At 44.6% G+C, this 21,925-nt stretch overlaps 1 protein-coding gene and 1 long non-coding RNA gene across 2 annotated transcripts; both read left to right on the top strand.

Moving 5' to 3' along the window:
* Positions 1 to 206: 206 nt before the first annotated feature.
* LOC110070225 (NACHT, LRR and PYD domains-containing protein 12) lies at positions 207 to 14,468 on the top strand. The gene is made up of 8 exons (XM_078380293.1): positions 207 to 381; positions 647 to 977; positions 1,825 to 1,901; positions 4,093 to 4,147; positions 5,527 to 7,303; positions 8,213 to 8,299; positions 10,384 to 10,551; positions 13,395 to 14,468. The coding sequence occupies exons 2-8, from the start codon at positions 647 to 649 to the stop codon at positions 13,738 to 13,740; spliced, it is 2,841 nt and encodes a 946-aa protein (XP_078236419.1). The 5' UTR covers positions 207 to 381; the 3' UTR covers positions 13,741 to 14,468.
* A 302-nt stretch (positions 14,469 to 14,770) lies between these two features.
* LOC144584284 (uncharacterized) lies at positions 14,771 to 19,904 on the top strand. Its single transcript, XR_013538439.1, has 2 exons — positions 14,771 to 15,536; positions 18,071 to 19,904. It is a non-coding gene; the product is annotated as an uncharacterized LOC144584284 (long non-coding RNA).
* The last annotated feature ends 2,021 nt before the right edge of the window (positions 19,905 to 21,925 follow it).

The following is a 21,925-nucleotide window of genomic DNA, read 5'->3' on the forward strand; positions in this document are numbered from 1 at the left end:
CAGCCTTGATTAACTATCAGTTCCTCTAACACTGAGCTGCAGAAATGAAAGATTAGCTGCTTCCTTAGCTCCTTGTTATCAGCTCTTGCGGTCTGTCTCCTTGGACAAAAGTCACGTCCTCCATCTCCCCCTTTTTTGTCGTAACTGATCGCGGCCTTTCCCTAGCCAGAACGCCACCTCTTAATAGAGGCGGGCTCAAAGCTTCAAACAAGTTTCCTTGTTAATAAAAGAATTTTATTAACCAGGCTGTAAAAACAGGCTGCCTGGCACAGCTTGTAACAGAAGCCTGTATGTAGCAAGGTTTCAGTAGACCAACAGATTCTTGACAGTGGGCTCCGTTGTAATGCTCTTCTTGCAATTTCTGTTGTTGCTGCTGAAAAGGTCAGTGTTATTTAATGCACTTGCTTGTTCCTAGAACTTGCCTGGTCTCAAATATCTTGTCAAACCTGTCTCTCTTGTATTTGACAACTTCAGGAAGAGGCCATGGCTTCAGGGTTTTAAAACACAGGAAGAGAGGTGAAGCCAGCCATTTGGCCGTTGGAGGTTGGGCTGGGTTGTAATCCCAAATGGGGTCCTTTACCGATGACTGTAGGAGCTAAAACATTATGGATACCTGTTTTGTTTTCGTCCTCCTCTCCCTCCGCAGATGGCTACTCCTTTAGACTGTTCTCGGCTGATTCAGGAGCACCGGGAACGGCTCCTGCGTTGGATTGAACCCAGCCCAGCCCCGTTGCTCCGTCGACTCTGGGACGGTGGGCTCCTCAGCCAGCTGGAGTACTTCTCCTTGCTGGAAACCAGTCCCAAGACAAACCAAGTCATTGCGCTTCTGGACAGAGTCAGTGGGAAGCTGGAGGACAGCCAGAAATTCCTGGAAGAGCTGAAAGAACTCAACGAGGTGTATTGCCCTGAGCTACAGCAATGGCTGCAGGAACACTGCCCTGAAGAAGAAAAACGAGATGTGCCTCTGATCCAGACAGGTAGCGCTGCAATGACAAAACTAGTCTCCAGGGGGCATCAGTTAGAATTTTGGAAAGCTACTCAGTGTGCCTGGGCTAGGGTGCGAATTCTAATATATAAACAAAACTTTTGGGAAGGAAGAGAGGGGTGGGCAAGGTATTTCTGTGCTAAACCTTATTCTTCGTTTGTCAGTCTGCATCTCTGCTGTGTCACACACTTCAAAACATTTAGAGACTAGAATACCTATCAATTTTGCTTTCTCCAAGCAAAATTGGATTTTTGCGGGGAGGCGGGAGTGGTTGTGTATGAATCAGCCATTTTCCATCCTGGACAAAAAAATTTGCATGTTGTCAGATTCCTGAAAGACAAACTGAAACAAAATTCTTCTCTTCCCCCCCGCCATTGCACTGTACAAATTAAATAAATAAATCTAATTTTAGATTTTAGAATTGCTGAGCTGGAAGCAACCCTATGGATCATTGGATTCAGCTCCTGTCAAGAAAGTGGGTGGGTGGGTGGATTGAACTCCCAACCTACCTAAACTCACTGAGCTACCCAGCAGTTAATTACTCCCATTTTGTATCTGCTTCCCACGTAAACATTTGAGAGGAGGAACCTTTGAGAGAGAGAGAAAAAAAGCATCAACCCTAAAATGGTTACATACACAAGGACTCAAATCCAGAGTCCAGTGAATAAAATATTGCCTGCAGGGTCAGATCTGACAAGCTTTCCCAAGATTTGAATGCTCTAAATCTCTGAAATATGAAGAAGTATTAAAAATGGATTTGAATGCCCGTCTAGCTGGGTTTTACACATTGAATCCAGCGTTTCTGCTCCTTCTAAATCATTGCTTCATTTTCCTTGCAGAGCCTTTTCCCAGACCTTCCAAAAGATCTTTCTTGAAATTTTGGAAATCAAAGAAATACAAGCTTCCAACAACATCTGCAGGCAAGTCAGTCTCCCCCATGACCTCATAAGGATGTTTCTATTTCTTTTTCTGTTTATTATACAGTGGTGCCTCGCATAACGATGTTAATTGGTTCCATTAAAAACATCGTTATGGGAAAACATCGTTAAGCGAAACACCATTTCCCATAGGAATGCATTGAAAACCGGTTAATCCGTTCCAATAGGAGCCTATTCAGTACATTTCAATGGTGAAAAAAAAATCACCAAAAATTCAAAAAGACTCAGAACGAAGCCAAATTACTTTAAAGAAGGTTTTATTAGGTGCACTAACGATTCCAAGCATTTTAAACATTTTTAAACATTTTAGAATATTTTTAAAATAGCAAAAACAGGGCTGTCAAAAAAAACGTTAAGCGAAACAGGGGACCTAAAACTGTCATCGTTAAGTGAAGCAAGGTCCCAAACATCGTTATGCGAAAAACCCCGATAGGAAACATCGTTAGGTGAGGCGGCAAAATTTCCAGCAAAGGCCATCGTTATGTGAATTCATCGTTGAGCGAGGCACTCGTTAAGTGAGGCACCACTGTATTTGTATTCTGCTTAGTGGTGTAGTGGCGCCACAGCTTGCAAGGCTGAAACCCCGGGATTTCCTGTGATATTATCTGTAGCCCCAATTCGGTTTGAGCTTAGTTGCAGTTCTCACAGTATGCTGTGAACGCAATGCATTTTCCTAGAAACAACATACCGTTGCAAGTTCTCTCTTTTATCTCCGGGGATGGTTTGGTCCTGAAGGGGTAGTTAGGAGCCATGAGCTTTACAGAAGACGTGCTCCTTAAGGGTTAGTTTGGTCCATTCACTTGTCCAAATATTTGGACTTTCCGAATAGAGCATGGTGACCTTAGCAGCTGTCATGATGATCTATGGAATTTCGAATTTAGCATGAAAGCAGTGCTTTCTGTTTTTCAGCCAAGATGTGTTTCTAAGTCTCTTACAATTGGATTCATGTACAGTGATGTGACAAGGTGGATCGGACCTGATTCCTTGTAGACAGAGTGTTAAGTAACAGCCCGAGGGTTGGATGTAAGACATGTGGTGTGGGTAGGAAGAAATGGCAGGTTAGCTGTTTGCAAACAGGGGAGCGGAGAGAAAGCATAGATCAGAGGAGGATTATGTCCAGTTGCTACTCTCTGACAATTCCCCTTATATTATGAGACAAGTGGCCAAATTCTGTGCTGCAGCAATGGTTACAGTGGTGCCTCGCTAGACGGTTACCCCGTATGACAGTTTTTTCACTAGATATTGACTTTTTGCGATCGCTATAGCGATTCGCAAAACAGTGATTCCTATGGGGGAATTTCGCTGGACAATGTTTGGTCCCTGCTTCGCAAACCGATTTTTGTTAGACAACGATTTTGACAGCTCCCTCCGCGCTCGCAAAACGGGTGTTTTCGGGACCTAAGCTTTGAAAGGCAGCTATTTAAACAGCTGATCGGAGGTTTGCAAAGCGGCTTTCCTATGACCGATCTTTGCCAGACAACGACGATTCTTCCCCATTGGAACGCATTAAACAGGTTTCAATGCATTCCAATAGGGAAATGCTTTTCGCTAGACAATGATTTCACTAAACAACGATTTCAGCGGAACGGATTATCATCGTCTAGCGAGGCACCACTGTATTCGTAATCAGATGTTTGGGTAGGTGATTTTAGGTGGATAATATAATGCTTTTAATATAACACTGGCTGTGGTTTTACTTATATTAAGGATATATGATGTTATTAAGTGGAAAGTATGGGTTGTTTTATCATGTTTTAATGGAATTTTATTACCCTGACTGACTTTACGAAACTATAATTATATGTATCTATTTTATATTGATTTGGTTTTACTGGTCTTTGACCATAATAAAGTATTAAATTAAAAAGCACAGGGCCGGCAAAGTGAAGCCGATCTCTCAAGCAGCAGATGTGAGGGAAACTGTAGATAAAAGAGTGATTGTGAGGTGCTAGACGACAGCACTGGAGCCCTGTGAGAAATGAACCAGTTGCTCTGTGCTGGAAGAAAAAAAAATTGTATCTCCCAGGGTGCTGACGGAAAGAGAAGAGCTGCCACATACCTGAGGGCAACCCAATAGAGAGAAGCGGTGTTTTGCTGAGAGGTGTCTATGAGATCAGGTAGGATACGTGTTTCATACATAATTTTTTTTTCTCATCTGTTCCAACAGAGGAGGAACAGGGGAACAGCCCAGCTTTTCGGAGAGGTGTGAGCCGACAACTCAGAGGTATTAAAATAATAATAATAATAATAATAATAATAATAATAATAATAATAATAATAATAATAATAATAATAATAATAATAATAATAATAATAATAATAATAATAATGATGATGATGATGATGATGATGATGATGATGATGATGATGATGATGATGATGATGATAATAATAATAATAATAATAATAATAATAATAATAATAATAATAATAATAATAATAATAATAATAATAAATGAATCAAATATTTTATTTTGTGAAGAAATGTCAATTTAGCTGTTTAAGAATAGAGAGTGGTTGTCGTATGAGACAGCTATCTTGAAGGTGAAATCGTCAAAGAGCAATAAACAAGCGAGGTAAACAATAACCCAGGGAAGAGGAAGCCACTGGTGGTATTTTCAGAGGCGGAATGACTGAACAAACCTGGTCCCAGATGTTGCACTTTAGAGAGAAAGGAGAAAAATGGCTGAACAGCATCTGTAATAATGGCCACAATCCTATGGGAGGAAACTGTTGGCAGGCTTTTGAATTCCTGGTAAATTCCTTTTCGTTACGCAGTAGACGTTTAGAGAGCCACGGAGGAGAATAGCTATAAGCTCCCCAGATAGCCCACCCCTTTCTCATTAATTGGCACTTGAAATCTCAATAACTCTCTCCCAGGCATTCGTAGGAGAAAGAATAAAAATCATTTATTTAAGTACAGTTGCTTGACATTACCAATTTTTGTATGCAGCTTTCTTTACGGCCCTCATACTTCGCAACCAGTATGTTGTCTGTACCAGATAACTTGGCTTTTTGCTCTAAAACAAACCAGGAATCAAAAACCAACAAACCAACAAACCCCCAAAGTAGCTTGTGATTCTGGTTTGTGAAAGGAGCACAAACCAGGATAAGATGCAGGGAACTGGACTAGATGACCTTCAAGAAGCCATTGAAATATGTCTCCTGTGTCTTCCATTCCTCTCCGAGCTCTCTCAGACACACAGAGGTTTTTCAAATGGAATTTCGCACTAAAGGGAATGATCCTTTTCCTCTGCAACATTAAAGAGGGCAGAATCCACTGGTAATAAGTGCGAGAGGGCAAGTAATAATAGCAAACTGCTGCTAACTGAAAAGTTGTTGCTTGTATCCCCAGTCATACACCAGCGCATGTGACTGGCACCCTACAGGGCATGCGAGCAATAACTTATTAACTATTGTTGGACTAAGACAAGTTCAGTTTTTTTGGACTGCAGCTCCCAGAATCCCCGAGACAGCTGTGTCCATGCTGGATGGGAGGTTCTTGTAACATCCACGCTCTGACTTTGTTTTATATATTCCATCAGCATCATCTGCTGATAACCATATTTTCTGCCTCTTTCCCCACCCTCTCCCACTCACTAGCTGCCCTCCAGAGCCACCGCCGCTCACTGCTGACTCGCACTGAGAAACTTTGCACCAACGTAGATGACACCGAGTCGTGTGGGCACATCGAGATCCGCTATACTGACCTGCTGCTGTCTGACAACCCTTGCTCCGTCTCTGCTAGCCATGACTACTTGGGCCTGGCTTCTCGCCGTGCGCGTCTTTACTCCTTCCACGGTCCTCGCCGACTGGCTCTCTCTCAGCTGGTCTCCGCACTTCCGGAGGGGAGCACCCCACCTCTCCGTGTGATGCTGAGCGGTGCCGCTGGCATCGGAAAGAGTGTGGCAGCTCAGAAGATCCTCCACGATTGGGCTCTGGGGGCAGCCTTCCAAAGCTGCCTTTGCATCTTGGACTTCTCCTTCCGAGAGCTCAGCCTTGTCAAAACGCCCCTCAGTCTTGAAGATCTGATCCGCAACAAGCACGCCCACTTGAGCGGAGTCCTTCCTGAGCTCCTTGATCGGCCCGGGGAGGTCCTGGTGATTTTGGATGGCCTGGACGAGTTTAGGCATTCACTAGAGAGCAAGAATTCCTGTGTCCGTTCAGACCAATCAGCTCACATCAAAGATCTGGTGTACGGGCTTCTCTATAGGACACTGCTGCCTGAGTCCACCATTGTGGTCACATCCAGACCTTCTGCAAGCCTTCCAGAAGATCTCTTTGACCGCCATGTCGTCATTCTCGGCTTCCAAGAAGACCACGCGAAGGAATATTTCTTCCGTTTTTTCAGAGATCCCAAGCGGGCCTCGGCTGTGTTTGGTTACATCTCCGCCCACGACAACTTAGCCAGCCTCATTTTCATTCCCCTCTACTGCTTCATTCTTTGCACCGCTTTGGGGGAGTTTTTCTCATGTGTTGGGGCGAAGGAAGCCTCTCCCCCCAGCACCATCACTGAGGTCTACCGCCAGTATCTCTGCACCATCCTTCGGTTGCGCAAGCCACCATCTGGAACACCAAATGATGCTTTGGGAAGCACCAAAGACTTGGTCCTTCAGCTGGGCAAGTTTGCTTATGCAGCCACTTTGAGAAACCAAGCCATTTTTTATGGAGATGAGTTACAAAGTTTTGGGTTTGACCCACAGAATCTGCCTGGTACTTTCTTGAACCGCATCTTCTTCAAGGAGGATCAAGTCTATGGGTTCTTCCACTTGACCATACAGGAGTTCTTAGCTGCTTTGTATGCTGTCATCATCTTGGAGCCCAGTGCTCAGGAGCTAACGACGTGCCTGGATCTCTGGTGGGAAGGCAGTGCTGATGGAGATGGAGGGGCAGACAGACACTTGTCTCTACCTGTTGGATCCACTGATGGACTTTTAGGTTACACTAGGGAGTTCTTGAGTGGACCCCAACAGTGGGACCATTTGCAAATGTTCTCCAGGTTCTTTATGGGCCTCTTGACCTCCAGGATAGAGGGCAGGCTGAAAGAATTGGCTGGGGGCCTGACGGGGGATCCTCTTATTCCCCTGGGTGACTGGCTGGGGAGGAAGGTCCAGTACGAATCGGATCGGAAGCTGCTGTCTTTGTTGCATTGCCTGGCGGAGCTCCGCCAGGATGCCGTGACTCAGAGGGCAGCTGCCAAGTTGGATGAAGTGGATTTGTTCAAGGTGACCTTGAACCCAGCAGACTGCGCAGCTCTGGCATACGTTTTAGGATGCTCAGAGAAGAAGATACTCCGGAACTTCAACATCAGCTACAGCAATCTGGGCATCAGGGGATTGAGGCGACTACAGGGGCTCCTCCATCGGTGTGAAACACTGCAGTACGTATCTGCCAATGGTGTCTGAAGCCCATCCAGACTAGTAGGGCATGCTGGCAATGGGAAGAATACCAGCATCAACAGAATAGGATATCTCACAACGCTTGCGTCTCCCCCTTCCTCCTTTGCACTGACACTGTGTAACCCCCATGCCAAAGTTGTGAGATCCAACACTGAAGCAGAAGACAGAATTTTAATATGCAATTTGATCCCCAGTAATTGCCAGACAGATAGGAACCAGTTGTGCATCTAATTTTGGATCAGATGGATGAAAATCTTCCAGTATACAAAGTTCAGGCAAACCCTAGAGATAGAGATATGTTATGACCATGTGGATTTATTTCTGCATTTGAAGAAGAGGTGTAAAGCGTCCAGATGTTCGTATCAGCCATAGAACTTTAAAGCATTGCAACTGCACTACAGTTAATATGAATTTGAAGTTGAGAATCATCCTTTATGTTGGTTTAGTAGGTTCCCCACAATATCATGTTTGTTTCTCTGCTGAAGGCAAGAGGTGGATGATTGTCCAGCACCCTTTCTAGCCACAAGGCAGTGGCCGTGGAGAGAGGATGCTTTAGTTTTCTTAACAGATCATATTCCTGGGTCAGGTTTAGCCGCATATGCAGAGGTCGCTCCAGGACAAGGGTGTTCAATGCCTTGTTTTGCAAGAGAGGTGGGATTTAGGGCTGATCTGCTTTGTGCTCCAGATGTGCTTCACTTTCAAACCACTTTATAACTTCATGGCTTTCCCTAGTGAGAATTCCGGAGGCCACGACTTAGTTGAGAGCCAGCGTAGGGTGGTGGAGAGTGTCTTAATTAGGTCTTGATGCTTTGTAACAAATTGCACACAAACAATGTTTTTCAAAGGTGCCCCTCTGAGCTCTGATTCTGAACGAGCGTCTTAATTTCCAGGCTGCGATACAATTCTCTGGATCAAGAGGCAGCAGCGATAGAAGCGGGAATACTGAGGTCCCCCCAGTGCCGGGTGAAACGTCTACTGTGAGTGATGCTTGCCTCTTGTCCTTCTTCCTTCTTTTTTTGTCTCCTGCAGGCCACAATAGATGTGCTAGGTTTGCTCCACATTACACAGAATCATAGAATGATTGGGTTGGAAGAGGCCTCTAAGACCATCAGGTCCAAGCCCCTGTTCAATACATCTGACAGAGGGTGGTCCAATTTTCTCTTGATTTCCTCCAGTGTTGGAGCACTGCTTCCCACCTCCCAAGGTCGTACTGCTCTAACAGTTAAGAAGCTTTTCCTGATAACTCTGGATGCAGTTCATCTAGCCCTAGGGATTCAAACTCATTTAAAGTACAGTGGTGCCTCGCTTAACAAGCGCACCATTTAACGACAAATCCGCATAACGACGCGTTTTTTGCGATCGCATTGCGATGTTTAAATAGGGTAAACATCACATTGCGATGATCGGTAAGCGTTTCGCTTACCGATCTTCGCATTGCGATGTTTTAGAACAGCTGATCAGCCGGATAAAGAAAATGGCCGCCCGCAGCGTTTTCGCGCCGATTCCTCGCTTACCGAGGCGGCGAAAATGGAGGATTCCCGCTTAGCGGTGAGTTTATTCCCCCATAGGAACACATTAAACGGAGTTTAATGCGTTCCTGTGGGGTTTTTTGCCCCGTATAGCGACGTTTCCGGATAGCGACGATTTATCCGGAACGGATTATCGTCGCTATGCAGGGCACCACTGTAGTAAAGTACTCAATGTATTCTCGAAGGCTTTCACAGCTGGGATCTGATGGTTGTTGTGGGTTTTTCGGACTCTTTGGCCGTGTTCTGAAGGTTCTTCTTCCTGACATTTTGCTTGTTTATCAATCTTTTATCCTTGCATTTGGGCTTCAGTGAGTGTCATATAAGGTCCCCTTCCCAGGTTGCCTTTAGTGGAGTGGGAGTATCTGCAGGGTGACTGTGCACCTCTCTGAACCTCAAAGATGAGAACTATCTCAGAAAACAAACAAAGTACGTAGCAATCTTAATTTCACTTCCTGGTTGGCCCCAGTTCATAGTGGTGCAGTGTGGGATTTCTTCATAATCACAGCAGTTTTAAAAATCATTTTTCTAGAAATCTCTTCTGTCCAAAGAAAACCTTGGGAAAAGCTTGTATCCTTTCAGAATCATTCACAGAGGATTTTTTTTTTTAAAAAAAGCTTTGTACTGGGCTTGTGTTCTAAATCTTGTTGTTTTTAATTTTGCATCTCATGAAAAACTTCTGACCAGGGACTCTGATCATGCGATGAACTTCCACCCTCTTCTGATCCATTAATCAGAAAAATACAAAAATACACCTGGACCTAGTCTCTACTCTGGCACTATTTTTAATTGACCTTGCACTTTAAGAAACATGGCGAAGGCTTCCAACAGGGAAGACGCTATAGTGCTAAACCTCATCCCCATAAACAAGTGGGGGCAAAAATAGCCATCTCTCACCAGAGGAGCAAAGGAGTATGGGAATTCCAGGGTTTTTCACCCCTTTGTCATGGCTGGAACTGAGACAAGACTTGACGTCATGTGGAAGGGGAGGAAAAAAACTGTTATCATCTGCACACACACCTGGGTGGAATCCTGGCGTGTGAATGATGACTGATGGTTGAGGGTAAGCGTGGCAAAATGAGTCTGGAGTAGAGATGGCAGTATTTGTATATGTATATGAATACCCCCACACAGGTGGAGATAACGGGGATCCGGCCCCTTCACTGATCCTTTGCACGCGATCAGATGGAGCGATAGGAGCGATAGAACACTAGCGCGGAGCCCGCGCCAGCAGCAGATCAGTGAGTGAATCGTCCAGCACCATGGGGCCAGACCCTCGTTATCTCCATCTCTAGTCAAGAGAGGAACAATGGAATAGCTTAATAGGAATAGCTTTGGGGTGGAATATATGGTTGTCGGGTTTCCTCTCTTGTGATGATAATGAAGCTGATGTTGATTTCATAGTGCAAACGGGCTAATTATTCCTAAGCTTTGTATGTTAATACACGCACAGTATTGCAAATATCTTTTATCAGTTTGACGTAATCTTTCAGTTCAGTTTCTTAAGGTTTTTTTCTTTATCCTCCCCTCTGCAGGTTTTGTGGGAACTGCTTAGGCTCTGATGGGGTGAGGAGTTTATGGGATGCACTCCAGCATAACGCCACTCTGGAAGAGCTCTACCTAGATATTACTGGCATCACAGACAGTGGCCTGGATAATATCCTGGATTCGCTGACCAGCAACACCACGCTCCGGCTTTTGACGTGAGTTCTCTCCGCTGTCATTTCACTCGGACAGGACCGCAAATCCTGGCAGAGTAGAATTACTACATTCTATAATCCAGAGCCTCAGAGATATAGCCTTTTTTTTTTTACAGTCCAGCACAAACATAGAATGCAAATTAGGTGCAATTAGGTGATAATTAGGGACGTGGTGGTGCTGTGGGTTAAACCACAGAAGCCTCTGTGCTGCAAGGTCAGAAGACCAGCAGTCGTAAGATTGAATCCACGCAACGGAGGGAGCTCCCGTCGCTTGTCCCAGCTCCTGCCAACCTAGCTGTTTGAAAGCATGTAAAAATGCGAGTAGATAAATAGGTACCACCTCGGTGGGAAGGCAACAGTGTTCCGTGTCTAGTTGTGCTGGCCACGTGACCATGGAGGATTGTCTGCAGACAAAACGCTGGCTCGATGGCTTGGAAACGGGGATGAGCACCGCCCCCTAGAGTCGGACATGACTGCAGTAAATGTCAAGGGGAACCTTTATCTTTAGGTGATAACAATTTCATTCTGAATCAGCTTTGATCTATTCTGATCTCTTTGCCCATTGGACCGCAACTCCCAGAATTCTTTGCTATGAGTAGTGCTGTGTAGGACTGATGGGAGCTGCAGTCCAAAATAGATGGCCATACTTTGTGCCACCCTGATATATATATATATTACTATGGGCAACCAGCAGATGTCAGAATCCCACCAATGAACAGGCAGTAGATTCACATCTCAGCTAGAGGGCAGTAGAGGTTTGTATACCTTGTTTCCCTGAAAATAAGACCTAACCTGAAAATGAGCCCTAGTCTGATTTTTCAGGATGCTCGTAATATAAGCCCTGCCCCCCCCAAAATAAGCCCCAGTTAAGTAAAACCCTGCCCTCCACCCTTGTGCAGCAACCAGAAGATGATGACATGACTGTATTTGAATTGTTGTATAGGGAAAAAAAATCCCCTGGAAATAAGCCCTAACGTGCTTTTTTGGAGCAAAAATTAACATAAGACCCTGTCTTATTTTCGGGGAAACACAATACTTGTGTTTTTACACTACAACAGCCAACCGTGCTGTCTATGGAATTTTGGGAGACGTAGTCCAAGCCTACAAACCCATTTGTCGCATAGGGCCCTAGAGAAGGTAAAATTCAGCTCAGGAGACATTCTGGTTCCCTTGTTTCCTTACAAGGCCGGCCCTCCTGTTGGTTAGGCTACACAAAGGGAAGAAACAAAGGCTAAGGCCGTGATTAGAAAAGGGAACGCTATAACTTCTGGAGTATCATAACAGGAGCTTTTCTGACCTCGGTGTAATTTATAAATCGGCTTGCTTCGTTTTGTACTTCTTCTTCAGGACTTAAGAATGGGCTTTCTTTCAAATGTGATTTCTCAGATGCAGAAGTCTGCCTCGTTCATGTCACTCGAACACCTCTCTGCTTTTAGCCCCGGCAACATCTATTTCTGTTTTGAGTCAGCTACCAGGATTGTCAGGAAACAGTACGACATTAATTTCTTGGCGCTGTATTTTAATGCTGGCGAAAGAAGTTTCTCCTTTTCCCTGAGATGCATACTTGGACACGACATGCTATGGGTTTTGGGGGAGGGCAATTTGCTGCTCTGCCACACTCAAGAAGGACTCGGGTGGGCTGGCCCTGTGTCATACAGTTCTTGGCAAATGTGGCCCCTATGAAATATTGGTTCAGCTCAAAGCAGTGTGACTAAAAAAGAACAGGGATGTGAGTAAGAGATTTGAATCAGAAGGAGTAGGAGAGCTGGAGGCTGGAGCTGCTGTGCCACTTTGACTGCTAAGGCCCTTGCCGAATTGGTCTAGGGTTTGGAAGACTCTGCATGTGAAGCTGATTCTTCTGTCTTATGGCTACACAACCCAGTCCGGGAAGATTCCTTGGATTTTTGTCTGAATTAGAATTCAAAAGGAGCACTTGAACTTTTCAATTCTACAAGCCACTTCTGTATTGGTGCTTTTGCCGAGGACTTGGGTGAACAAACTGTAGCCTTTTGTTGTCATTATAACCTCTCATGTTGTTTGTTATGTAACTGAGAATCAGAAGAGACTCATTTTGTGAAATTGTGTTTGTGAGGTTCATTAATAGCTATCTAAGGAAACAAACAGTCCCCTCAAGGTGCTATTTTGAAAATGGTGCACGAGCTCATCACATCTGCTTCCGGGAGGTGGATTTAAAGAACTTGTGAAATACAGTCGTGCCCCGTTTAACGATTACCCCGTATAACGACAAATCCGCTTCATGACAATGTTTTTGCGATCGCAATTGCGATCGCAAAACAATGTTTTAATGTGTTTTTTTCCGCTTTGCGATGATCGGTTCCCTGCTTCGGGAACCAATTCTTCGCATTATGACGATCAAAACAGCTGATTATTGGGTTTTCAAAATGGCCGCCGGCTGCTCAAAATGATTCCCCACTGTTTTTAGGAGGCATTTTTCGCAAGACAGGCACCCGAAAATGCCCTCCGTATGGAGGATCTTCGCTGGACGATTAGGTATTTCACCCATTGGAATGTATTAACCAGTTTTTAATGCGTTTCAATGGGTTTTTTATTTTGTTTGACGACGTTTTCGCTCTACAGCGATTTCGCTGGAAAGAATTAATGTCGTCAAGCGAGGCACCACTGTATAGAAGTAAAGGGGCATGTCAACTGCCTTGATCAAATTGTTCTACTTGATGGCGAGATCCTTTATACATCAGAAACAATCAAAAGTCCCGTCACAGCCTTAGAACCAATGAGTTCTTGAAAAAAATATCTTGGAAAAAATATCAGGTTACTGTGCTTTTCAATACTAATCTCTCTCTCTCTCTCTTTCTCATTTTGGCCAGCATTGTGGGGAACCGGCTAAGCAAAGCGGGGAGAGAAGTCCTCTCTGAGCTCCGTCGCCGGAAACCGGAGCTCAAAATCATCAGCAGTTTCTTGTCCGACATGGGGTTGCTCCAGGCTTATCTGGACTGGGTGGAAGAGATCAAAGCGGACCCGGAACAGATGGAGTCAGTCAAAAACGCTGACGCCCTTCGCTCGGTCCTGGAAGTTTTGGTGGACACTGACGATCCGGGAGCCCGTCAAGAGGCGCGTGAAAAAGCTGCGAAACTGAAGGCGCAGATCACTGCCCTTCTCCTGAGGGAGAACAAAACAGAAGAAAATGGGACTCTGGCTCCATCTGACCTGTAAATGGAGTCAATTCCTGGGGAAAACAAAAGAAAACCGTCTTAGAAATTCAGTTTGCCTTCAGATGACCTTATTTACACCTTTTTTTTTTTGATAAGGTGACCCATTCAAGCACAGATCCTAGGTCACAGTAATATGCAGATAGTGCCTTGTAAAGGCTGGTTGGTTTGCCCATCTCAGCAAGAGTGGCATTTTCTACAAGAACTTGAAAACGGCTCCTTCGTTTGGACTATGGCTAACCATGGTGGCTGAGGGATTCTGGGGCTTGTAGTAGACCCAGCCAGAAGGAAATGTTCACAAGTTCTGGTTCTGATCCGCAGAAGGTCTCCAAAATCTTAGGTGGAGGTCTTCCATGTTTTTGGACCTTTTAAATGGATTTGCCAGGGGATAAAACCTGGAATCTTATGCATGCACAGGAATCATGCATAAATTGAGTACAGTACTTCTGAACTGGGCATGAAAGCTGGACAGAAAAGAAAGGTGACCTGTGGGGGGAAAAATGGATTTGTTTGAAATGTGGTGCAGGAGGAGAGCTTTCAAGATACCCTGGACTGCCAGAAAGACAAACAAGTGGGTCCTAGATCAAATCAAGAGTGAATTTTATGTGTGTGCATGTGTCTGGTCTCTGGGTGTCTGTGAATTTCGTTGTATGTGTATATACTTACAATGACAATAAATTATTATTATTATTATTATTATTATTATTATTATTATTATTATTATTATTATTATTATTATTATTATTATTACTATCTCTGTGGACAAAAATGTTGCGTGAAGGCTGTCATAAAGGCCTGAAGGGTCAGGAGTTGACCTCTCTTTCAAATTTCCCCAATCCATATAGGTTGCCATGCAACTCCCATTATCCCTCTTTGTGTCTACTAGGCAGGCTTGGCACCTGATGGGAACTGTAGTCCAACATTCCTAAGGGAGGCAGTTTTACTGTCATAAAAGGATGGGAATGGGCAGGAACACAAGTGTGTGTGTGTGTGTGTGAATATTTATATATTTATTTGCAGCAGAAACTTGGGAGGTGACCCTTTTTTAAAAATTCTTGCTTCTCTATGCTGAGCTGAAGGCTACGCGAGATCGACCGGTTGAACTTCGGCCCATTAAGCTGCCTTTAAATACACCGTTCCTGGATCTTCGGGTGCATTAGAGAAGCAAGGCGCTGGGGCGGCAATTCAGAAGGATTTAAAAAAATAAAACACCCTTTCCCCAATTAATCCTTTATCAGATCTTCTTGTAGGATGATGATTCTTATTCCTTAAGCATTGCCGCTGCGGGAGGGGGGAGAATGAGGGAGAGCGGACCAAAGAGTCAAGCATAAAAAAATCTCTTAAAACTTTGTGAGATAAGGATGATTGAAACAGCAGCAAGGAGGATGATGAACGACAGGGGCTGTTTTTTTTTGTTTTTTTCTACCAGTGGTACTTATTTTAACGCTGCTTCATTCAGTCCAGCGCTCCCCTTCTCGGCATAAAGGCAACCCGAGGTTCTGCCCCCTCCTCATCTACAATCTCCATCATGATGATGATCATAATGATCTTAACGAACATTTCCCCCCCTTCCTCCCCCGGAGCCACGCCCACCGCCTTCTAAGGGCCAAGCGCGCATGCGCCCGCCTTTCCGCGCGGAGTGGGGAAAGCGGGGCGGTTGAGCGGCTCCAGTCCGAGGGTTTGGCCCCGATCCCCGGCGGCGTCCTCATCGTGGTCGAGCCCCGCCTGCCGCCTGTATGGACGGGAGGCGGGTGGCGCCGTCCCCAAGCAAAGCTCCTTTTAAAAAAAAAAGCCCTAAATGTAAGTCTCCCATAAAGGGCGCCCGATGGGTCTACTTCTGAGTAGAGCAGGCGTAAACCTGCAGTGTAAAGGCGCAACGGCCAGCCTGCTAAGTAAAGACGAGTTGGAAATCTGACTTTTTCCCCCCCCCACTCCTTTTTTTTGGGGGGGGGACGACGACTGCTAGGCACCCCAGCCAGCCTGGGGGATTCTGGGAGTTGTAGTCCAAAAGGACAGGGGTTCTCTGGCCGTTCAGACTGGAGCATTTCCCAGCAAAACTGGCTTGGAACCGTCTGGGAATCTGGACCAGCCTTCCCTGATCCAAGTTTATCTGTTATAGTGTTTTGGGCTATGATTGGTTATTTCATCAGCCTGCTGGGGGAGGATGGGATTTGTAGTCTGACTCAGGCAGGAAGGGTGTAGGGGAGAGGCTGACCTAAAACAGGAGCAAAGGACATTCTTGATACCTCAAAGTGGATAGAGATACACCTAATAGATGCACATTGGCAGGAACTGGGGGGGGGGTGTTAAATCCCATTGAATATGATCTTAAACAAGCTGTACCATCAAGGATGAACAGTAAGTGATGCTCAGGTTATTTGGCAAGGCTGTGCCTTGATCAGTTGCACCTTCTGAGTCTGAGTTCATTTTAATTAAGATATAAGGAGAGGGGTGCAATTTGTGCTCTGCGCAGGTTTAGGAGTGGCTTTTTTTGATGGTTCCAGTCCTTGTAAAAAAAAAATATTTTGAAAATGTGTTATATTATGGCCTGCAAAATACCATCTGGTGAGTCATCTTTGCACGTGATCCAAGAGAGTCAAAAGTCCAGCTTTGCTTTCTCATCAGTGGCCTTGACCCAATTTCAAATTCATTGTGGTAAACCCAGTATTTAGAGTGTCAGATTAATAGTTGGGAGTTGTGGGTTCAAATTCTCCTTTGGCTCTAAAGCTTACTCCATGATCTTGGCCCGATCACCCATTCTTTCGGCCTGACTGACATCACAGGGTTGGTGTGACTGAAAAGTAGGGAAGGGGTAAGTAATTCTCCTCCTACGGAGGAGAAGTAGGATAAAAATATAAACTGAATTTAAAAACATCGGCAAAATTGTAGATTACAAATACCTAAAATTGCAAATTGCTAAAATACAAGAAGGAAGAAGAAGAAGAAAAAACCAAACACTTTTTATGAACAAAATTCATGATTTCTTTTTCCAAAGAAATCCTAAATGCTGGTAATGAGAGCTGTCATGGGAAATTGTGCAAGAGGCTAGAAATATCTTTCTTTGTTGAAATCTCTCTGTCTCATTCCCCTGCCACCTGGGCTTGTTTCATGCCCTTTCGTTTGGGACCCAGTGCTTTACATCTTCTTGGACTACAACTCCCACATGCTCCACCTTGAAAAGTTAATTGTGAGAGATGATGGGAATAGTAGTTCAAGAGCATCTGCAGGATGACAATAGGACCACTCTCTTTTTTTGCTGGTTAATCGCTTTCTAGGCTTCTGAACAGAAATCTTTCCCTATTTTAGCTGGTAATACTATATGGACAGAACTTGAGAGCATCAGTGTTTAAATCAAGTACTCAATCTCTGGCTGCAGTCTCTAAAACAGTAGGTTTGAATGTTCTGCCAGGCCAAAACCTCCTTGTCTATAGAACATGAATATTTCAAACAAAAGCATTTATCTGCCCGAACGTTCTTTTCAGGGAGTTTTGATGCTGGACAGAAAATTACATGCAATTTTACCACCACCCCTTTCCCTCTTGCAGTCTGAAATAATAACAAACTAAGGGAATTCATAACAAAACTTGTATGTTTTAAAGGATATTATTAACTTCCCTGAGGACTCGGATTAACTGGGTGGTCCGAAAGTTGAAAAAAAAGAATGGATAGATGCAGATCAATTTACTTTTCATGGGTAGATTTATTCTTTTTGCTTGGAGAAACTGGGCGAAAACAGCCTATAGACTTTGGGGTGTGATCTCATGGCCCAACAGATTGCAATATGGACCGCTTGTGGAACAATCTGGCGTGATCTTATTTCCCAGTGATCACACAATATACAGTGGTGCCTCGCTTAACGACGATAATCCATTCGAGGATAATGGCTGTTAAGTGAAAAGGTCATAAAGTGAAATTAAAAAACCCATTGAAACGCATTGAAAACTGTTCAGTGCATTCCAATGGGCTAAAAACTCACCGTCCAGCGAAGATCCTCCATGCGGCGGCCATTTTCAGTGCCTGCATAGCGAGGAATCCATCCCTAAGCACATTGGGGAGCCATTTTAGTTACCCGGTGGCCATTTTGAAACCGCCGATCAGCTGTTTAAAAATCATCATTTTGCGAAGAATTGGTTCCCAAAGCTTGAAACTGATCATCGCAAAGCGAAATTCCCCCCATTTAGACCATCGTTTTGTGATCGCAAAAAGATCGTAGTAAAGAGGATTTGTCGTAATGCGGGGCAATTGTAAAGCGAGGCACCACTGTACCGTATTTGTTTGCCAACCAATGAAGTTCTTTAAATTTGTATTACTCTGTTCTTGTCTCCTTTCTGCAGTATCTTCCCACACGTTCCTGTGGTTAAGATCGTAGGGAAGCCCTCATTATACCCATGGCTGAGAAGCGTCCAGGCAACAGCTTTTCTCCAGAGAGAAGACCAGTCTTGATGTCATCAGGTTCCTCTTCTACTGAGCTGTCCACCACTGGATCTTCTGACCTGCAACCCTTTTCTCCGGGCCGTGCATTGTCATCGAACAGCCTTTCCTCCTACACGGTGCCCGTGCGTCTAGATGTCCTTTACTTTTTGCTCAACAGTGCTGCCAAGGGGGCCCAGAATGCCCCGCCTTCGCTGCCTGTCCACGGGGGACAAGTATCTTTGTCCACATGCCATGCTCCAGCTGCTCTTCAGGCAAGGCCAAGCTGCTGCAGCTGCTGCCACGCCATCAGCCATGAGGTGCCAGGTTGTGTGACCACCCAACATCAAACTGGGTCCTGCCATTTTGGACCAGCCCAGGCAAGTTACACTGGACAAGGAGGATTGAACGCTGGAGTCCCGGGAAGACAGAATGATGGAAATCGTTGGGTCCAGACCAACCAACAAAGCAATGGGAAAAGCTGGTCTGGCTGGAACAGAGATCAGTCCATGACGGGCTGGAAGGAGAATCCACGAAGGGGAGGAGGAGGAGGAGGACAAGGACATGGCAGTGGAAACAGCTGGCCAGGGAGGCAGAATAACAGTGGAAGATCTTGGGGGGACAGAAGACAAGACACGGCAGATTCTGTTCCCTGGAAGTCAGGATCACAGGTTTGGAGGAGAGAAGGGTCGCCGTTTGGCTCAAACACACAAAAAGGCAGCAGTCAAAGGAACCAAGAGGGGATCCGTCGCCCGATGGTGTGGGACATCCCAGAAGCCAAACGACGTTCGGACGGTGCTGAAAAGGGATGGCAGAAAAGCCAAGGGAAGCTAGAGCCAGTGTTGGGTAAGAGAGCAGATGCTGGTCCAGCCAAACAAGTGGCTCAGGACAGTGGAGAAGACTGGGATGTGGATTACGAGAGCAAACCAGTAGCCTCTGCTACTGCTCCAGGGAGTGCTTCCCAGCAAACGGGCACTTCCAAAGAATGCAAAAATTCGAGGGATGAATGTACTTCATCCACAGAGCCACCTAAGTTGGGGCCGTTGAGGTCTCCTCCTCCTCCTCTTCCTTCCCCTCCTCCTCCACCTCCACCACCACCTCCACCTCCACCTCCTGCTCCAGAAATGGCCTTCAAAGACCAAGGATCTGCGGCTGCAGAACCAGAACCTGGTGGGTCTCACACTGAGAAGACCAAGAAGAGTGGGTTTCTTGCCTACTTCAATAACCTCTATTCTGACCGGCAAGGGAAATCTAGTTCCGAAGGCTCCACAGACCTGACCATTGACACAGATGTGGAGTCATCCAAGCCCAGTGAGGAAGAGCAGTCGCCCAAGAGTGGGGTCGAAGCTGTCTAAGTAGCTCATGGATAGAACGGTACCATCATACAGTACTTCCTTTTAACGGGGTTGCAGCTGTATCTGCCATCTTGCCTGTGGCGTGACGAAAATGTTGGTTGTGTTTGAAAGAGAAGAAAAGAGTTCTACGAAGCCTCCGTTGGTTCCAGATAGTTGATGTTGAAGTTGGCCTCTTGGGGCTGTTAATTTTAGCGGAAGTCTTTCCCTTGATAAAGATGGGCCCATCATATTTTATTTTTCAATTTTTTTATTTTTATTTTTTTAGTTTAATTTTTTAATTTAATTTTAAAATGTTTTAATTTTTAAATTTATTTATTTTTTTACATTTTTAGCTTTAATTTAAAATTAAACTTTAATTACTTTTAAATCTTTCCATCTTGCAATAAAAGTTGGCATCGGTTTAGCAGTGTGGGCTGTTTCCTTGAACAAAGCAGATGCTATCGGATCTCCCCAGTGGGACAGACCCTGGCTGTCTTTTCCCTTTTTTAAAATTTAAATTTAATTATTTTTATTTTAAATGGAGGAATGCACAATGAGTGGATTTAAAAGAAGGGTGGCGTGGATGCAGACTGACAAGCAAGTCAATGCCCTTGAATTTAATACTGTATAGTAAAATGTATGTATGAAGAAAAGAAAATGAGGGGTAGTACATGAAGGAATATACCATATTTTCCCATGTATAAGACTATACTTTTGTCTAAAATGTTTAGACTAAAAATTGACGGTCGTCTTATACATGGAAGTAAGCTGAGGAGAAAAAACAAGTGGAGGGGAAAGCAGGGATCAAAGTTATCCTGCAGGGCTTTGATCCCTGCTTTCCCCTCCACTTGCTAAGCCTTAGCAAAAAGAAAGCAGGGATCAAAGTGCTGCAGGATGGCTTTGATCCCTGCTTTCTCCCTTTGTGCTAAGCCCCGTGTGGCTTAGCAAAAGGAGGGGGAAAGGGACCGAAATGATAGTGCAGTCGTGGAATTGCTTTGATCCCTTTCTCCCTCCTTTTGCTAAACCACGCGGGGCTTAGCACAAAGGGAGAAAGCAGGGATCAAAGCCATCCTGCAGCACTTTGATCCTTTTTACCCTACATTTGCTAAGCCACACTTAGATTTCTTAATTTTGGGTTAGAAAAGTGGGCGGTATCTTATACATGGGGGCATCTTATACATGGAAAAATACGGTAAGTTGCCACGGTTTCCTGAAAGTTCCTTACAATAAACCTCCATCATTTTCTGAGTCTGTGTTGTGAAGTTTTATCGCCACGATGAGATCTGGAAACTTGATTTTTCAAAGTGACATTGAGACTGGTGTTTTCTACACATGCCACTGCATTAAATCCACCCATCAGGTGGACGCTTCTCTGTGTTAGCCCTGTTTACATTTGAATGGTCTCAAGAACTAAGAGATAGTTATGGGCTGGAAGAATAAAATGTAGCTCAGTGGTTTAGATATCTGGATGTAGAGCCAAAGGTTGGGAGTTCAATTCCCCCATGCCTCCCTGAAGGGGGCTGGACTAGATTCATAGGCTTCCTTCCAATTCTGCAGTTCTAAGACAACGATGACTGCACATTTTTGTATCCTTTGATCGTTTTAAAAACCTAGCAAGGCATACTGAAAACTACACAACATTAGAGGCTGATTCGTATAGAATGACCATTTGGAGACAGTAGCCTCAGGTTAGGAAAAATCAGGAAAAGGTCACATGGTTGTGGAAGCTAAACAAATGCAGGAACACGCCGATGCCGTATTTACAATATAAAACAAACAGCTTTCAATGATAAATCTTCAAGGCTGTTCGTGTTCTTGTGGGTAGTTCCAAACTTATATGCGACTAATGTCCCAGATTCACTTGGCAGATGATGCTGAGGCCAGGTTCACTTAGATGGAGATAGTGCAGTATGCAGATTGGTTTCAGACTCCGCTTTGGCTAGCAGTTTGGCATTTATGACCCATCTCTTAAAACTGAGGACAGTCACCAGCAACTGACTCAGGTTTGGGATGATTTACAATCTGTTGTTGCTTTTTCAAAAACTTTCAAAGATATGACCTGCCATTTCCCTCTTGTGGCTAAATGCGGCAGTGCACCTTTGCATGTTTGCTAAAAAAAAATATTTACAAGTATACAGTGTAAGAGCAGCTGTTTAAAATACTTCTAAATGTTTTATTTCAACATTCCTATACCTGACTTTATAACAACATTCAAGGTGGTTTAAAATGAAGATTGGATAATGCAAAACCCTTTAAAATAAAGCCAATATTGTCAGTCAACAGTTACCGTATGTTGTTGTTGAGTCGTTAAGTCATGTCTGACTCTTCGTGACCCCATGGACCAGAGTACGCCAGGCCCTTCTGTCTTCCACTGCTTTCCGGAGTTGGGTCAAATTCATGTTGGTCATTTTGATGACACTGTCCAGCCATCTCATCCTCTGTCGT

This window comes from Pogona vitticeps, chromosome 9 (assembly GCF_051106095.1).
Source record: "Pogona vitticeps strain Pit_001003342236 chromosome 9, PviZW2.1, whole genome shotgun sequence".
Taxonomy (NCBI): domain Eukaryota; kingdom Metazoa; phylum Chordata; class Lepidosauria; order Squamata; family Agamidae; genus Pogona; species Pogona vitticeps.

What these genes read in the sequence shown, in the direction of transcription:
- LOC110070225 (XM_078380293.1), top strand. Translation starts at nt 647, where the DNA reads ATGGCTACTCCTTTAGACTGTTCTCGGCTGATTCAGGAGCACCGGGAA. An exon ending in TGTGAGCCGACAACTCAGAG is followed by an intron (nt 4,148 to 5,526) that starts GTATTAAAATAA and finishes CCCACTCACTAG; the next exon opens with CTGCCCTCCAGAGCCACCGC. An exon ending in CATCGGTGTGAAACACTGCA is followed by an intron (nt 7,304 to 8,212) that starts GTACGTATCTGC and finishes CTTAATTTCCAG; the next exon opens with GCTGCGATACAATTCTCTGG.